Here is a 19,039-nt window from a genome sequence, read left to right on the forward strand (position 1 = left end):
CAGTGGGCAGTGTGGGGTCAGTGGGCAGTGGGGGGTCAGGGGGCAGTGGGGGTCAGGGGGCAGTGGGGGGGTCAGTGGGCAGTGTGGGGGTGGGCAGTATGGGGCAGTGTGGGGTCAGTGGGCAGTGTGGGGTCAGTGGGCAGTGTGGGGTCAGTGGGCAGTGGGGGTCAGTGGGCAGTGGGGGTCAGTGGGCAGTGTGGGTCAGTGGGCAGTGTGGGGTCAGTGGGCAGTGTGGGTCAGTGGGCAGTGTGGGGTCAGTGGGCAGTGTGGGGTCAGTGGGCAGTGTGGGGTCAGTGGGCAGTGTGGGGTCAGTGGGCAGTGTGGGGTCAGTGGGCAGTGGGGGTCAGTGGGCAGTGTGGGGTCAGTGGGCAGTGTAGGGTCAGTGGGCAGTGTGGGGTCAGTGTGGGGTCAGTGGGCGTGGGGTCAGTGGGGCATGGGGGTCAGTGGGCAGTGGGGGTCAGTGGGCAGTGTGGGGTCAGTGGGCATGGGGGTCAGTGGGCAGTGGGGGTCAGGGGGCAGTGGGGGGTCAGTGGGCAGTGTGGGGTCAGTGGGCAGTGTGGGGTCAGGGGCGTGGGGTCAGTGGGCATGGGGGCAGTGGGCGTGGGGTCAGGGGGCAGTGGGCTCCAGGTGCCCGGTCTGAAGCAGGGTGTACTGAGACACGAAGCTCTCCACCTCAGGCCCCTTCAGTGCCTTCATGGCCCTCCAGTGGAGGGGGCCTGAGTGCTCGGCCTTGCCCTGCTCGTGCCGACGCTCCTCGCCAATGTAGTCCAGCCACAGGCCTGGGGGGAGGGGGGAGAGAAAGAGTCGGTCAGCGATGCTTGGACACCCCCCCCCCCCCATCTCTAACCCACCCCCCCCTGGCCAGGACACGCCCCCCCCACACCTTGTCCAGCCAAGGCCCTGGGGTGGGGTCAGCAGAGCCTAGACTATCCACAATACTGCACCCTGACCAGCGCCTTATAGAGCCTCAGCATTACATCCCTGTGTTTGTGTACATCCCTCTTGAAATAAATGCTAGCGTTGAGTTTGCTTTCTTTATTACAGAGTCGACTGCAGATTAACTGTTTGGGAATCCTGCACCAACTCCCAAGTCCCTTTGCTCCCCCGATTTCTGGATTCTCTCCCCATTTAGAAAATAGTCTCCGCCTTTATTCCTACGACCCAAATGCAGGATTCCACACTTTGCTGCACTATATTCCATCTGCCCACTCTCCCAACCTGCCCAAGTCCCAGAGTTCTCCACCGTCCCGGCCCCTCCACGCTCACGTTATTCCCACCTGCGGTAGTTGATCCAAACTCCCGCACAGCTCGCTCGTAATACTCCCGCAGACGATGCATGTCCCCGCCACCCTGGGGGGGGAGAGACATAGAGCAGTGAGGGTGGGGGTGGTCCTGGTGACCCCCCAGCACTAAACCCCAATCCGTCACCCCTCCCTCAGTCCCACCTGCCCTCTGCACACCTGGTGACCCACTCCCCCCCCCCTGCACCTGTACCCCCCACCCTCCTGCACCTCCCCTACATGCCCCACCCCCACCCACCCCACCCCCACTACTGCCCACCCCCCCCCCTACATGCCCCACCCCACCCCTCCTGCACCTCCCCTCCTGCACCACCCCCTACACCTGCACCCCCACCCACCCCCCCTCCTGCACCCCCCCTACACACACCCCTCCTCCCTGGCCCTCCCCCACACACTCCTCCCCCACCCCCCTCCCCTCCTCAACCCCCTCCCCACCCATGAGCTCACCTGGTCCTTCTCGATCGCGATCATTTCCTGAAGAACTCCAGGGAAAACGGCCGTTCCTCCCGGAGACTGGAACATGAGGGGGGGGGGGTCACAACTCTGTCCGAGCCCCCCCACCCTCAACCCCACCTTTACCCCCCCCCCCCCCCACCCTTAACCCCACCCTTAAACCCCCCCACGTGTCGCTGCTCGGACCGCCCCCACCTACCGGGCAAACACCAGCCGGGCTTTCCTGTAGCCGCCGGTCCGCAGCCCCCAGTCCAGGTATTGCTCCTTCACCGGCACCGCCACGGCCGGAACCACTGACCGCACGGCCATCTGTGGGCATAGGTCAGAGGTCACTGTGGTCAGCATGGGGGTGTTGTTGGCACGGGGGCAGCAGTCAGTCAGTGTGGGTGCGGTCAGTGTGGTCACTCTGTGCCTACCTGGTAGAGGGTCTCGGGGTGGGCAGTGTGGGTGTGGTCGGTGTGGGTGTGGGCAGTGTGTGGGTGTGGTGAGTGTGGGTGTGGTCAGTGTGGGTGCGGTCAGTGTGGTCACTCTGTGCCTACCTGGTAGAGGGTCTCGGTGTGGTCAGGGCAGTCGTTGGTCTCGCTCCACTCCAGGTACAGGAGCCACAGGGGCAAACACTCCTGCAACGTGACACAGAGCAGTCAGTTACACCCCCTGTGCCCAGGGGATGGGGCACCAAGGGGCGAGGGGGAGGCCAAGGCCAGGCTCGCTGCCAGGGGGTCAGACTGGCCGGAAGTGGGAGGGGTCAGACTGGCTGGAGGGGGGAGGGGTCAGACTGGCCAGAGGGGCGAGGGGTCAGACTGGCCAGAGGGGGGAGGGGTCAGACTGGCTGGAGGGGGGAGGGGTCAGACTGGCCAGAGGGGGGAGGGGTCAGACTGGCCGGAGGGGGGAGGGGTCAGACTGGCCGGAGGGGGGAGGGGTCAGACTGGCTGGAGGGGGGGAGGGGTCAGACTGGCCAGAGGGGGGAGGGGTCAGACTGACCAGAGGGGGGAGGGGCCAGACTGGCCAGAGGGGGGAGGGGTCAGACTGGCCAGAGGGGGGAAGGGGTCAGACTGGTCGGAGGGAGGGATGGGGTCAGACTGGCCAGAGGAGGGAGGGGTCAGACTGGCCAGAGGGGGGGAGGGGTCAGACTGGCCAGAGGGGGGAGGGGTCACTGGCCGGCGGGGGGGGAAGGGGTCAGACTGGCCGGAGGGGGGGAACTCACCGCAGGGGGGACCTCTCGCAGTGCCTGCTGTACCAGTGCAGCCACACGGGGGCAGCCTTGCTCCACCAACACCTCCAGCCCGCTCTGCCAGGTCTGCAGACAGCGGCCGGCACCGGGTACACATCCGCTCGGCCCTCGACCAGTGCCCGCTCACACTGCCCACTGCCCACCAGCAACGCCAGCTGTGGGGACAAGACCGGTCAAGCAGGAGGCCCTGGCCCTCACCCCCCCCCCCCCCGCACAAACGTCCCCCCCCCCACACACATCACACACACATCACCCCCCCCACACAAACGTCACCCCCCCACACACATCACCCCCCCACACACCCATCACACCCCCCCCCACACATCACCCCCCCACACACACAACCCCCCCACACACATCACACCCACACACATCACATCCCCCACACCACATCACACCCCCCCACACACACATGATCACCCCCCCACACACACGTCACCCCCCCACACACATCACCCCCCATCACCCCACCACACAAACCCCCCCCACACACATCACCCCCCCCACACATCACCCCCACACACAAACACCCCCCACACACACACGTCACCCCCCCACACACACACACGTCCCCCCCCCACACACACGTCACCCCCCCACACACACACGTCACACCACCCCACACACATCACCCCCCACACACACATCATCCCCCCCCCCCCACCCACCCCCACACATCCCCCCCACACACACACACACCCACACACAACACACACCCCCACACACACACACCCCCCCACACATCCCCCCCCACACACATCACCCCCCCCCACACACCACACCCCACACACACATCATCCCCCCCCCACACACATTAACCCCACCCACACACACACACACACACACACACACACACACACACACACACACACACACACACACACACACACACACACACACACACACACACACACACACACACACACACACACACACACACACACACGCACACACACACACACACACACACACACACACACGCACACCCACGCACACACACACACACACGCACACGCACACGCACACGCACACGGAGGGGGGGTGAGGTGGTTAGTGAGGGGCAAGGGAGAGTGAGGGAGGGGGGAGCGAGGGTGGGGAGGGAGGGGGTGGGGAGGGAGGGGGGGGGAGGTGGGAGGGGGGGAGTGGGGGGGGGGGGGGGGTGGGGGGGGGGGGGGGGGGGGGGGGAGGGGGGGGGGGGGGGGGGGGGGGGGGGGGGGGGGGGGGGGGGGGGGGGGGGGGGGGGGGGGGGGGGGGGGGGGGGTGCGGCGAGAGGGGGCGCGTGGTGGAGGGGGGGGGGGGGGGGGGAGGGGGGGGGGGGGGGGGGGGCGGGGGGGGGGAGTGGGGGGGGGGGCGGGGGGGGGGGGGGGGGGGGGGGGGGGGGGGGGGGGGGCGGGGGGGAGAGAGGGGGGGGGAGCGAGGGGGGGGAGTGAGGGGGAGTGAGAGGGGGGGAGGGAGGGAGGGAGGGGAGCGAGGGGGGGGAGCGAGGGGGGGAGTGAGGGGGAGTGAGGGGGGGAGTGAGGGGGGGGAGCGAGGAGGGGGAGAGTGAGGGGGGGAGGCCGAGGGGGGGGGAGCGTCGGGGGGGGAGAGGAGGGAGGGGAGCGAGGGGGGGGGAGGAGGGGGGGGAGCGAGGGGGGGGGAGTGAGGGAGGGGGAGCGAGGGGGGGGGAGCGAGGGGGGGGGGAGGGAGGGGGGGGAGTGAGGGGGGGGGAGGGAGAGGATAGGGGGGTAGGCGTGGGGGGGTGAGTTACCTGTCGGGGTAGTTCACTGTTGTTGGTCAGGGGGGGTAGGAAGGCGTCGTGGCAGGGTGAGGACGTAACATTTCCACATGTGCGCTTGAAAACCGTGCAGAACAAACGTCAGCATGGACCCCCCATGGAGACCCTCCCCACCCCCCCGACCACTGACCTGTGAAACCGTAGAGACTCTCCCCCCCATGGAACGCTCCCCCCCCCCCCCCCCATGGAGACCCTCCCCTCCCCTCCCCCCCCGGCCACGACCTTGTGACTGTGACCCCGTACAGACCCCCCCCCCCCCCATGGAACGGCCCCCCCCCCCCCCCATGGAGACCCTCCCCACCCCCACCCCCACCCCTGGCCACTGACCTGTGACCCCCATAGAGAACCCCCCCCCATGGAACAGCCACCCCCCCCATGGAGACCCTCCCCACCCCACCCCCACCCCTGGCCACTGACCTGTGGACCCCTCTAGAGACCCCCCCATGAGACCCTCCCCACCCCTCCCCTCCCCCACCCCTGGCCACTGACCTGTGGGCACGGCCCCCACTGCCTGCTCGTACATGTCCCAGCAACGCTGCTCCCTGCGCGCCACCTCGGCTGCATTGCTGCTCCTGCGTGGCTGCTCTGCGGGGGTTCTGGCCCCTCCCTCTCCGGCCGCTGACCCCTGCACCAGCTCTCGCCGCGCCAGGAAGTCCCACGTCTGTGTCCGGTGAGGGTGCAGCTCCCGCAGGCTGGGGGGGGGGGGGGGGGGGGGGGGGGGCAAAGGGGCGTCAGTGGGTATCTACCCCCCCTCCCCTCCCAGTAACCCTCTCACTGCCCCCCCCACATCCAATGCACACACGCCCCCCCCCCACACACACCCACCCCCCCCCACACACACACACACCCCCCCACACACACTCACACACACACACACCCACCCACACACACCCACCCCCACACACCACCACCCACCCCCACACACACACCCACACCCACACACCCACACACACACACACCCACACACACACACACACACACACACACACACACACACACACACACCCACCCACACACACCCACCACACACACCCACACACACACACACACACACACACCCACACACACCCCCACACACACGCCCCCCCACCCCCACTCACTCTGCCAGGATGTCGTCCTGTAGGCGGCCGGTGAAGGTGAAGAGTGCGGCGATGTTCCAGAAGGACACGTGGAAGTCGGCGTCTCCTGGACACAGAGACGAGCAGTCAATGCGGGGGGCAGCGGGGGGGGGGGGGGGGGGGGGGGGGGGTGGAGTATCTGACTCTAGGGCAGGATGTGGGGTGGGGCCACGGGGCAGGGATTGACCCATAAGGGATAGGAGCAGTAGGCCGTTCGGCCCATTGAGTCTACTCCGCCATTCAATCATGGCTGATCTATCTCTCCCTCCAAACCCCGTTCTCCTGCCTTCTCCCCATAACCCGGTACCCGTACTAATCAACAATCTATCTATCTCTGCCATAAATATATCTACTGACTTGGCCCCGACACCTCTGACTAAAGAAATTCCTCCTCATTGCCTTCCTAAAGACACGTCCTTTAATTCTGAGATTGTGCCCTCTGGTCCTAGACTCTCCCACTAGTGGAAACATCCTCTCCACATCCACTCTATCCGGGCCTTTCACTAATCTGTACATTTCAATGAGGTCCCCCCCTCATTCTTCTAAACTCCAGCGAGTACAGGCCCAGTGTCGACAAACGCTCATCAAATGTTAACCCACTCATTCCTGGGATCATTCTTGTAAACCTCCTCTGGACCCTCTCCACAGCCAGCACATCCTTCCTTAGATAAGGTGCCCAAAATTGCTCACAATATTCCAAATGCGGCCTGACCAGCACCTTGTAGAGCCTCAACATTACATCCCTGTATTTGTATACAAGCCCTCTTGAAATAAATGCTAGCATTGAGTTTGCTTTCTTTACTACTGATTCGACTGCAGATTAACTGTTTGGGAATCCTGCACCAAGTCCCTTTGCTCCTCTGATTTCTGGATTCTCTCCCCATTTACAAGATAGTCTCCGCCTTTATTCCTACGACCAAAATGCACGACTCTACACTTTGCTACGTTATATTCCACCTGTATTCCACGATGCTCCAGACGGCCCCTCTCCCCTCCCTTCCCCCCATGCTGAGTGGCCCTTCGGCCCATTCACCGCTACTAGTGGCAGCTACTTACCGGTGACCGTCTGCACAGCGTTCTTGTACACCAGACGTGCCAGCTCCCCGCTGCCGATGTCCCCCCGAGACACAGAGTCGCCCTGTACAGGGGGCAGCCATTACACCCACACACGCCACACACCATGGCCCCGCACACGCTATGGCCCCGCACACGCTATGGCCCCGCACATGTTATTGGCCCGCACATGCTATGGCCCCGCACACTCTATGGCCCCGCACATGTTATTGGCCTGCACATGCTATGGCCCCGCACACGCTATGGCCCCGCACATGTTATTGGCCCGCACACGCCAGGCCCGCACATGTTATTGGCCCGCACACGCCTCCCGCACACGCTATGGCCCTGCACACGCTATGGCCCCGCACACGGGAATCCCACTCCCCATTGCCCCACGGACGTCTCTGTACCAGTTCCAGCGTTCCCCCCCTCCCCCCACCCCCTTTACCCATCCCCCCACCCACCCCCCCCCCCCATTGCCCCCCCCCACGTACCGGCTCCACCGTTGCCGTCTCCAGACGCTCCTCTTCTTTCCGGACTTTCTCCGCGTGCATCAGCTCCATGCGGAAATACTGGCGGAGACGAGGCAATGATCACACCAGCACCTCACATCCCCCCCCACCCACATGCATGCATCCCCACACACACACACACTCCCCCCCACCCACCCACACACATCCCCACCCACCACACCCTCCCACCCACACATCCCCCCCCACCCTCCCACACGCATCCCCACCACACACACGCGCCCGCACCTAACATCCCCTCCACCCACACGCACCCCCACCCACCTACAAAAAACGTCACACCCCCCCCACCACCCCACCCCCCACACACGTCACACACCCCCATGCACCCACACCGTCACACACACACACACGCCCCAACCCCACACACACGCCCCACCCCCCCACCCCACCCCACCCACCTCGTGGTGCATCTTGTGTGTGTCGGGGTGGTAGCGTAGAGCTCGCAGGAACAGGTTCCTGGCGTTGTGTGACGACAGTCGCTCCTCCATCTCCCACTTTGCCGCCATGATCCACAGTTCTGCAGCACCGCATAGCGTGTCAGCATCATGTCAACCGCGGCCCGTGACGTGTCGCAGGCGTGTAACCGCGAAGTGTCGCGTGCGTGTGAGCATTACGATAACATATTGCTGGCATGTAACATGACGATGACGTTTCACTCTCATGTAACTGTGACCATGACTACGACAGCTCTGGTGTGTGATGTGTGGGCCGGCGTGTAAACATAACGGTGACAAATATTGGCGTGTAACGGTGCCAGCGCTGGCATGTAACGGTACCGATGAGCGAGCACTGCACACGCCTGCGCTGGCAGTTAGTGGCGAGGGAGCGGGATCTCACCTGGTTTGTCAGGATGTATCGACAACATGGCAGTGAACACCTTGCTCAACCTCACCTTGGCATTCTGTAACAAACACAGAGAGGTTGTGGTAGCATCGTGGCCACGGGGGTCGCTGGGGGAGGGGGGGGGTCGCTGGGGGGGGGGGGGGTCGCTGGGGGGTCGGGTGGGGGGGGGTCGCTGGGGGGAGGGGGGGTCGCTGGGGGAGGGGGGTCGCTGGGGGAGGGGTGGTCGCTGGGGGTGTCGCTGGGGGAGGAGGGGTCGCTGGGGGAGGGGTGGTCGCTGGGGGAGGGGTGGTCGCTGGGGGAGGGGTGGTCGCTGGGGGAGGGGTGGTCGCTGGGGGAGGAGGGGTCGCTGGGGGAGGGGGTGGTCGCTGGGGGAGGAGGGGTCGCTGGGGTGGGGGGGTGGTCGCTGGGGGAGGAGGGGTCGCTGGGGGAGGAGGGGGTCGCTGGGTGTAGATTGGCTATAGCATGTTAGCCAATTATAATACCTAGTAATTATAACCCCGCCTAATTATAGCATTGATAGTGTAAGATCTGCCCACTGTTGACCTGTAGCAGTGTGAACGTGTGATCACCTGCTAATGACCTCAACAATAAAGATGTTTGTGGTTCAACCTGTGTGAGTTTGAGCCCTTTACAACACTGGGGGAGGGGGGGTCGCTGGGGGCAGGAGGGGTCGCTGGGGGGAGGGGGGGGTCGCTGGGGGAGGGGGGTTCCCGTGGGGGGGGGGGGGGGGGGGGTGTGAGGTCATTGGATTAACACCGATGGAGATACAATCAGGGGCAGTGAGTGTGAGTGTGAGGGTGCGGCCACACTTACCCATTTCTTGCAGAAAGCCACGTGGGAAAGCCACAACTGGACATCGCCCTGTAAACACACCAGACCGACGCTTAGTCAACGCTACGAGCACCCACCCCCACTGGACACGCCCCCCCCCCACCGGACACCCCACCCCACTGGGACACGCCCCCCCCGCACCGGACACCGGACCGGACACCCCCCCCCCCCCCCCCCACCCCCCACCCACCCCCCCACCTCTGGAGGCTGCCAGGGCCGGGCTTTACCTTCCACTTGGCCAGGGCTCGCTGGAACAGGCCATGGACACGGTTAACGATGGCATATTCAATCTCCTCTTTCTGAAAGTGGTAGCCGGTTTTCTGGAGGGGCAGAGATCAGCAGGGATTGAGTAAAAACCTCAAAACTAACGGGAAATTAGAGTCAAAAACTAAATGAGCAACAAAACTGAGACTCACCGCTCGACGCCGCTTCACCAACTGCAGAAAGTTGATTTCATACTGAAAATAAAACAGCGCGATGAAGAGAGAAGTCCGGGGTCAGCGCGGGGTCAGGAAAGGTCAGCACGGGGTCAATGTAGGTTCAGCACGGGGTTAGCGTGGGGTCAACACAGGCTCAGAGCGAGGTCAGCGCAGGCAAGGTCAGCGCGCAGGTGCGCGAGTCTGGAGTGTGTGACCTCCACACAGTGCAGGCCCGAGGAAGAGCCTGGGACTCACCTGGATGTAGCCGATGAAGTTGTCCTTGCTCAGCACCCTCCTATGCACCCGGTGCTCCAGCGCCGTCACCTTCCGTATAACAGCTCTGCAACGACAACAAAGCACACGACAGTGATTCAGCCCCAATACCCGACAAGATGCAGCAGGCACGGACACATGGGGACACGGACACGACACGCGGGGACACGGACACACGCGGACACACGGGGACACACGGACACGCGGGGACACGGACACACACGGGGACACGGACACGGACACACGGGGACACGGACACGGGGACACGGACACGCGGGGACACGGACACACGGGGACACGGACAGATGGAGACATGGACACACGGGGACACGGGACACACGGGGACAACGGACACGCGGGGACACGGGACACACACGAGGACATGGACACGCGACACCCGGGGGACACGGCACACGCCGGGGACACGGACACACGACACTCGGGGACACGGACACACACGGGGACACGGACACGCGACACCCGGGGACACGGACACATGGGGACACGGACACATGGGGACACGGACACGCGGACACCGACACCCGGGGACACGGACACATGGGGACACGGACACATGGGGACACGGACACATGGGGACACGACACACGACACCCGGGGACACGGACACATGGGGACACGGACACATGGGGACACGGACACGACGGGGGACACGGACACGCGGGGACACGACACACGGGGACACGACACACGGGGACACGGACACACGGGGACACGACACACGGGGACACGACACACGGGGACACGGACACACGGGGACACGACACACGGGGACACGGACACACGGGGACACGGACACACGGACACGGGGGGGACACGGACACGCGGGGACACGGACACATGGGGACATGGACACACGGGGACACGGACACACGGGGACACGGGACACATGGGGACACGGACACAGGGGACACGGACACACACGGGGGACACGGGGACACACGGGGGGGACACGGACACGCGGGGACACGGACACGCGGGGACACGGACACGCGGGGGGACACGGACACGCGGGGGACACGGACACCGGGGACACGGACACGCGGGGACACGGACACGCGGGGACACACACGACACGACACGGGGGGACACGGACACGCGACACGACACACGGGGACACGGACACACGGGGACACGGACACACGACACCGGGGGACACGGACGAACACGGGGACACACGGACACACCGACACCCGGGGACACGGACACATGGGGACACGGACACGCGACACACGGGGACACGGACACATGGGGACACGGACACATGGGGACACGGACACACGACACACGGGACACGGACACACATGGGGACACGGACACACGGGGACACGGACACACATGGGGACACGACACCCACACGACACACACACACACGGGACACCGACACACACGGACACACGACACACACGACACACGGGACACAGGACACACGGACACCGGGGACACGGACACACGGGACACGGACACACGGGGACACGGACACACGGGGACACGGACACACGGGGACGGACACGGGGACACGGACACACGACACCCGGACACACACCACACACGGGGACACGGACACACACGGACACACGACACACGGGGACACCGACACACGGGGACACGACACGGGACGACACGACACACACACCGACACACGGACACACGGGACACGGACACACGGGGACACGACACACGGGGACACGACACACACGGGGACACGGACACACGGGGACACGGACACACGGGGACACGGACACACGGGGACACGACACACGGGGACACGGACAACGGGGACACACACACACACGGGACACGGACACACACGGACACGGACACACGGGGACACCGACACGGACACACGACACGGACGGGACACACGACACACGGGGACACACGACACACACGGGACACGACGGACACACGGACACACCACGGGACGACACGGACACACGGACACACGGACACGACACACACGGACACACGGGGGACACCGACACGGACACACGGGGACACGGGACACACGGGGACACACGACACACGGGGGGACACGGACACACCGGGGACACGGACACGGGGGGACACGGACACACGGGGACACGGACACACGGGGACACACGGGGACACACGACACACGGGGACACACGGGGACACGGACACACGGGGACACGGACACACGGGGACACGGACACACGGGGGACACGGACACACGGGGGACACGACACACGGGGACACACGACACACGGGGACACGACACACGACACGGAACCCGACACACCGGGGACACGGACACACACCCACAGACGGACACACGACACACACACACACGGACACACGACACACGGGGACACACGACACGACACGACACGGGGGGACACGGACACCCACACACACCGACACACGGGTACGGACACACGGGGACACGGACACACGGGGACACCCGACACACGGGGGACACGGACACACGGGGACACGACACACGGGGACGACACGACACACACACGACACACGGGGACACGGACACACGGGGACACGACACACGGGGACACGGACACACACACACCGACACGGACACACGGACACAACCGACACACACGGACACACGGGACGGGGGGACACGACACACGGACACACGGGACACGACACACGGGGGACACGGACACACGGGGACACGACACACGGGGACACGGACACACACCACGGGACACGGGGACACGGACACACACACACGGACACGGACACACGACACACGGGACGGACACACGGGACACACGGACACACGGGGACACGGACACACGGGGACACGGACACACGGGGACACGGACACACGGGGACACGGACACACGGACACACGGGGACACACGGACACAACACGGGGACACGGACACACGGGGGACACACACGGACACACACGGACACACCGACACACACGGACACACGGGGGACACGACACACGGGGACACGCGGGGGACACGGGGACACGGACACCGGGACCCGACACACGACACACCGACACGACACACACGACACACACGGGGACACGGACACACGGGGGGACACGGACACACGGGGACACGGACACACGGGGACACGACACACACGGGGACACGGACACACGGGGACACACGACACACGGGGACACGGACACACGGACACACGACACACGGGGACACGGACACACGACACCAACGACACGGACACACGGGGACACGGACACACGGGGACACGGACACACGGGGACACGGACACACGGGGGACACGGACACACGGGGGGACACGGACACACGGGGACCCCGGACACACGGGGACACGGACACACGGGGACACGACACACGGGGACACGGACACACGGGGACACGGGACACACGGGGACACGACACACCAGAACACCGACACGACACACGGGACACCGACACCCCAACCGACACCGACACACGGGGACACGGACACACGGACACACGGACACACGGGGACACGGGGACCCGACACCGACACACACCCGACACCACACGGGGACACGGACACACACCGAACACACACGGACACACCGGACACGGGGACACGGACACAAACGGCGGACACGACACACACGGGACACACGGAACACACGGGGACCCCACACACCCGGACACACGGACACACCCCGACACCCGGGGACACGGACACACGAACCGGACCCGACCGACCGACCACCGGGGACCCCGACACACGACCACACACCGACACACGGGGACACGACACACCGACACGACACCCGGGGACACACGACACACGGGGACCCGACCACGGGGACACGCCGACAACACGACACACCGACACCCGGGGACACCGACACACCACCACACGACACACCGGACACACGACACACGCGGGACACGACACAACACACGGGACACGACACCACGGACACGACACGGGGACACACGGACACCACGACACACACGGACACGGACGACACCGACACGGACACCGGGACACACACCGACACACGGGACACACAGTAACACACACACACGACACACGGGGACACGGACACACGGGACACCGGACACACGGCCGGACACCGACACACGGGGACACGCCACACGGGACCACCACACGGGGACACGGACACACGGGGACACGACACACTCCACCCGACACACACGGGGACACACGACACACACGGGGACACCGACACACGGGGACATGGACACCACGGGACACACGGACACACGGGGACACGGACACACCCACGGACACACCACACGGACACACGACACACGACACACGGACACCACGGGGACACGGACACACGGGGACACGACACACGGGACACACACACGGACACACGGGGACACACACACACGGGGTTAGTGTGGACACAGGGACATGTAATGTAGACACAGAGAGAGAGAGAGAGAGAAAGGTGGCCTGGTTAGTGGACACGGACACACGGGGACACGTCACACACACGGACACACGGACACACGGGGACACGGACACACGGGGACACGGACACACGGGGACACGACACACGGGGACACGGGGGGGGGACACGGACACACGGGTACACGGACACACGGGGGGGGGACACACGGGGACACACACGGGGGACACACGGGGACACGGGACACACGGACACACGGACACACGGGGACACGACACATGGGGGACACGAACACACACGGACACACGGGGGGACACGGACACACGGGGACACGACACACGGACACACACGGGGACACGGACACACGGGGGGAACACGGACACACGGGGACACAGGGGGGACACACACGGGGACACGGGGGGGGGGACACACGGGGACACGGACACACATGGACACAACACGGGGACACGGACACACGGGGACACGGACACACACGGGGACACGAGGGGGGACACACACGGGACACGGACCACATGAGGGGACACAACACACACAAAACACACGACACACGGGGACACGGACACACGGGGGGACACGGACACACGGGGACCACGGACACACATGGACACAACACACGGGGACCGGACACACGGGGACACGGACACACATGGACACGACACACGGGGGACACGACACACGGGGACACGGACACACGGGGGGGGGACACGACAACACGGACACACGGACACACGGGGACACGGACGACACCATGTGTTGCACCAACGCGATGCCCGGCGGCAAGAACCGACAACCGGCCCCCAGTAGCCCCGCCCCCTCACCGACGCCCCGCCCCAATCATCACCGCCGCTCCGCCGCCCCCAGTAGGCCCCGCCCGCTCGAGGCCGCTCCGCCGCCCCCAGTAGCCCCGCCCCCTCACCGCCGCCCCGCCCCCTCACCGCCGCCCCGGGGGGGGGAGCCGCTCCGCCGCGCCCCAGTAGCCCCGCCCGCTCGAGCCGCTCCAACTCCGGCAACCGCCGCTCCAGCCCGCGCTGCACCAGCTCCGCCATCGCACCACCACTTCCGGATCCGCTCCGGGGGGAAAACCGCTCCGCCAGCCTCGGCTCCAGGATTCCTGTTCCGGCCCCGAGTCCGTCAGCGGGATTGTCCCCCCGGCTTTGTGTCACTGGCAGGGGGTCAATGAGGGGGGGGGGGGGGGGGGGGGGGTCAAGGGGGGGGGGGGGGTCAATGAGGGGGGGAGGGGGGTCAATGAGGGGGGGGGGGGGGGGGTCAATGGGGGGGGGTCAATGAGAGGGGGGGGGTCAATGAGGGGGGGTCAATGAGGGGGGTCAATGAGGGGGGGGGGGTCTGGGGGGGGGGGGTCAATGAGGGGGGTCAATGAGGGGGGGGGTCAATGAGGGGGGTCAATGAGGGGGGTCAATGAGGGGGGGTCAAATGATGTCCACAACAAAGATCCTATAGCGGAGCAAGATAGACCACACCTGCTAAATACAATGGGCTGACGTCACGTGTAGTAGCAGGGGGGGGTCAATGAGGGGGGTCAATGGGGGGATGTTGTCCACAACAAAGATCCTATAGCGGAGCAAGATAGACCACACCTGCTAAATACAATGGGCTGACGTCACGTGTAGTAGCTACGGGCCGGAACGTGGGCAGGTTTTTCATCCATTTCAGTAACCGGACCCGACCCGACTCGCAGTTTAATCAACGCTTATGTGTTTCTGTTAGTTCGTAATTCTGTTAATTCTTGTTAAAGAATAAAATGTTTATCAATGTTGACTCTGGTAATTTTCTTTTTAATGTTTTTTAAATAATTTCTTTCTAAATGGCTCATGTGCTGTGTCTGAGTTGATGTTTGTATCACACTTACACTCTGTAATTCATTCATCTAATCACACTGTTCACAACTGCAGTATTTGGGGAAATAATAGCAATATGAAGATTGCAGTTGCTCAAGCCCTGGAATGTTCCTTCATGTTTTTGTGTCTATGGAGTTGTTTCTCAACAATAAAATGGGTCTGGTCTTCCCAATAGCCAGAGAGTGGAATGAGATCTGTCTGTAATGGTGAGGTTATCTAAATTAAGTCTTTCACAAAATTAAATTTGTTTTGAGCTGATTAAATTGTGCTGGAAAGAACACACATACATGAATGTGATATAGATGTATATAATAATATAACACACACATTTACATTTCTTCCGATTTTTATATCCAATGATGAACTATATTTCAGACTAGACAAGGGACAACATTAAATAAAAAAACATTGTAAACCTTCCCGCAACTTCACTTTGGTGCCTCGGCCGTGCTGATCCAGGCTAGACTCCCCGCACGCTGTGGAAGGAACATCTTTTCGCTTTTATTGGGATTTATTTCTCTTTTTAACACTGAATATCTGATAACGACACATTAGCAGCATATGGCACCAATATTGCACCAACCCACTCAATTTTAAATCATTCATAATAGAAATCCATTAACATGGTTAACACTTTATTTCTGACATGCATAGTAAGATTTACATAATTCACATCATAGTAAGATTTACATAATTCACATTATTCTGTTCGCAGGATATACAGGGTTGCAGTGATCAGTATATCAGCTAACCAGTGAAAGTGATGTGCAATTCAACGTATGTAACACAATGATAGCCCCCCCCCCCCCCCCCCCCGCTTCAAAGAGCAAAACGTCCAACGTAGATACAATAATAAATAAATCGCCATTTGCATTGTTTTGAGCAGCTAACAAATCACAATTTCACACAATGTGTATAAGATGGCAGTTATTTGACAAATACTCCGCAGTTCGGTGTATGAGATCATGTTGGCGAGTATTCTGGACCCACTGTCGACATCTGAAATTACAGAAAATATCATGCAGTCAATATGTTTTATTCTGCATTAAAACATAGAAAACATAGAAACATAGAAATTAGGTGAAAGAGTAGGCCATTCGGCCCTTCGAGCCTGCACCACCGCCATTCAATATGATCATGGCTGATCATCCAACTCAGTATCCCGTACCTGCCTTCTCTCCATACCCCCTGATCCCCTTAGCCACAAGGGCCACATCTAACTCCCTCTTAAATATAGCCAATGAACTGGCCTCAACTACCCTCTGTGGCAGAGAGTTCCAGAGATTCACCACTCTCTGCGTGAAAAAAGTTCTTCTCATCTCGGTTTTAAAGGATTTCCCCCTTACCCTTAAATAACAGAGAGGTAGAAAGAAAATGCTCTTGAGAAGATTTTTACAAGGATGTTGCCATGAGGCAACTAGTACTCCTGCACCTATTCCAGCACTATCTAAATGGTGTCAAGTTGGCAAAAGAGGAAGTACAACGGGATCTGGGGGTCCTTGTTCATCAGTCTATGAATGTAAGCATGCAGATACAGCAGGCAGTGAAGAAAGCGAATGGCATGTTGGCTTTTATAACAAGAGGAATTGAATATCGGAGCAAAGAGGTCCTTCTGCAGTTGTACAGAGCCCTAGTGAGACCACACCTGGAGTATTGTGTGCAATTTTGGTCCCCTAATTTGAGGAAGGACATTCTTGCTATTGTGGGAGTGCAGCGTAGGTTTACAAGGTTATAATAGCAGAGTCAGGGGATATGGGGAGAAGGCAGGAACGGGGTACTGATTGTGGATGATCAGCCATGATCACATTGAATGGCGATGCTGGCTCGAAGGGCCGAATGGCCTGCTCCTGCACCTATTGTCTATTGAGGCCTTGACTATATCTGAGACAGGGGAGCACCCAGCTCTAAGATCTGAACTATAGTGAAAGTTCGGGCAGACTTAATAAAATTCTCAGTATAAAACAAAGTCAATATGTTCTTATTCTGCATTAAATAACAGAGAGGTAGAAAGAAGCTCTCGAGGAGAAGATTTTTACAAGGATGTTGCCATGAGGACTCAACCATCTGAGCTCTATGATCTAACTACAGTGCGAGATTGAACAATAAATAACATTTTCAATATGCCACAGAAGTAATAGATAAAGGTCGCGGCATATTTTCAACATGTTGAAAAAATCAAATACTTTTTTTACTCGTAGGTTTAGTCGAGGTAGATCGTAGTAGGTCAGCATGTTATTCGTACGTAATCGAGGGTAGTCGAAGGTAGTCTTCAACATAGTCAAAGGAGGTCTTCAACTTGACACTTTTTCAAACTCTCCTAAACTCGCCAATTAGGTCGCCCAAGTGGGACAGCCCCTTCAGGAAATAATGATTCAGCTTTGTCAGACTTTGGTAAATCCCCAGGGCCTGATTGTCTGCATCCCAGAGTACTCAAGGAGGTGGCCCTAGAAATCGTGGATGGATTGATGATCATTTTCCAATGTTCTATAGACTCTGGATCAGTTCCTGTGGACTGGAGGGCAGCCAATGTGACTACACTTTTTAAGAAAGGAGGGAGAGAGAAAACGGGGAATTATAGACCAGTTAGCCTTACGTTGGTGGTGGGGAAGATGCTGGAGTCAATTATTAAAGATGAAATAACAGCGCATTTGGAAAGCAGTGACAGGATCGGTCAAAGTCAGCATGGATTTATGAAGGGGAAATCATACTTGACTAAGTAGAATGGATAAGGGAGAGCCAATGGATGTGCTGTATCTGGACTTACTTTCAAAAGCCTTTGACAAGGTCCCACACAAGAGATTAGTGTGCACAATTAAAGCACATGTTATTGGGGGTAGGGTATTGACATGGATAGAGAATAGGTTGGCAGACAGGAGGCAAAGTGTAGGAATTAACGGGACCTTTTCAGAATGGCAGGCAGTGACTAGTGGGTGCCGCAAGGCTCGGTGCTGGGACTCT

The 19,039-nt window shown here is 61.4% G+C and overlaps 1 protein-coding gene across 1 annotated transcript; it reads right to left on the reverse strand.

Moving 5' to 3' along the window:
- Nucleotides 1-430: 430 nt before the first annotated feature.
- On the reverse strand, nt 431-15,291 carry utp6 (UTP6 small subunit processome component). Its single transcript, XM_055654321.1, is given in 21 exon segments — nt 431-779; nt 1,278-1,350; nt 1,749-1,774; nt 1,777-1,814; nt 1,954-2,063; nt 2,294-2,374; nt 2,959-3,072; nt 3,074-3,091; nt 3,093-3,140; nt 4,797-4,816; nt 5,249-5,451; nt 5,860-5,944; nt 6,934-7,015; nt 7,428-7,505; nt 7,865-7,983; nt 8,304-8,367; nt 9,123-9,170; nt 9,368-9,460; nt 9,557-9,598; nt 9,815-9,897; nt 15,190-15,291. Coding segments are annotated over 21 exon segments (1,680 nt in total). The 5' UTR covers nt 15,272-15,291; the 3' UTR covers nt 431-606.
- Between the last annotated feature and the right edge of the window lie 3,748 nt (nt 15,292-19,039).

This window comes from Leucoraja erinacea, chromosome 23 (genome assembly GCF_028641065.1).
Source record: "Leucoraja erinacea ecotype New England chromosome 23, Leri_hhj_1, whole genome shotgun sequence".
Classification (NCBI taxonomy): Eukaryota; Metazoa; Chordata; class Chondrichthyes; order Rajiformes; family Rajidae; genus Leucoraja; species Leucoraja erinaceus.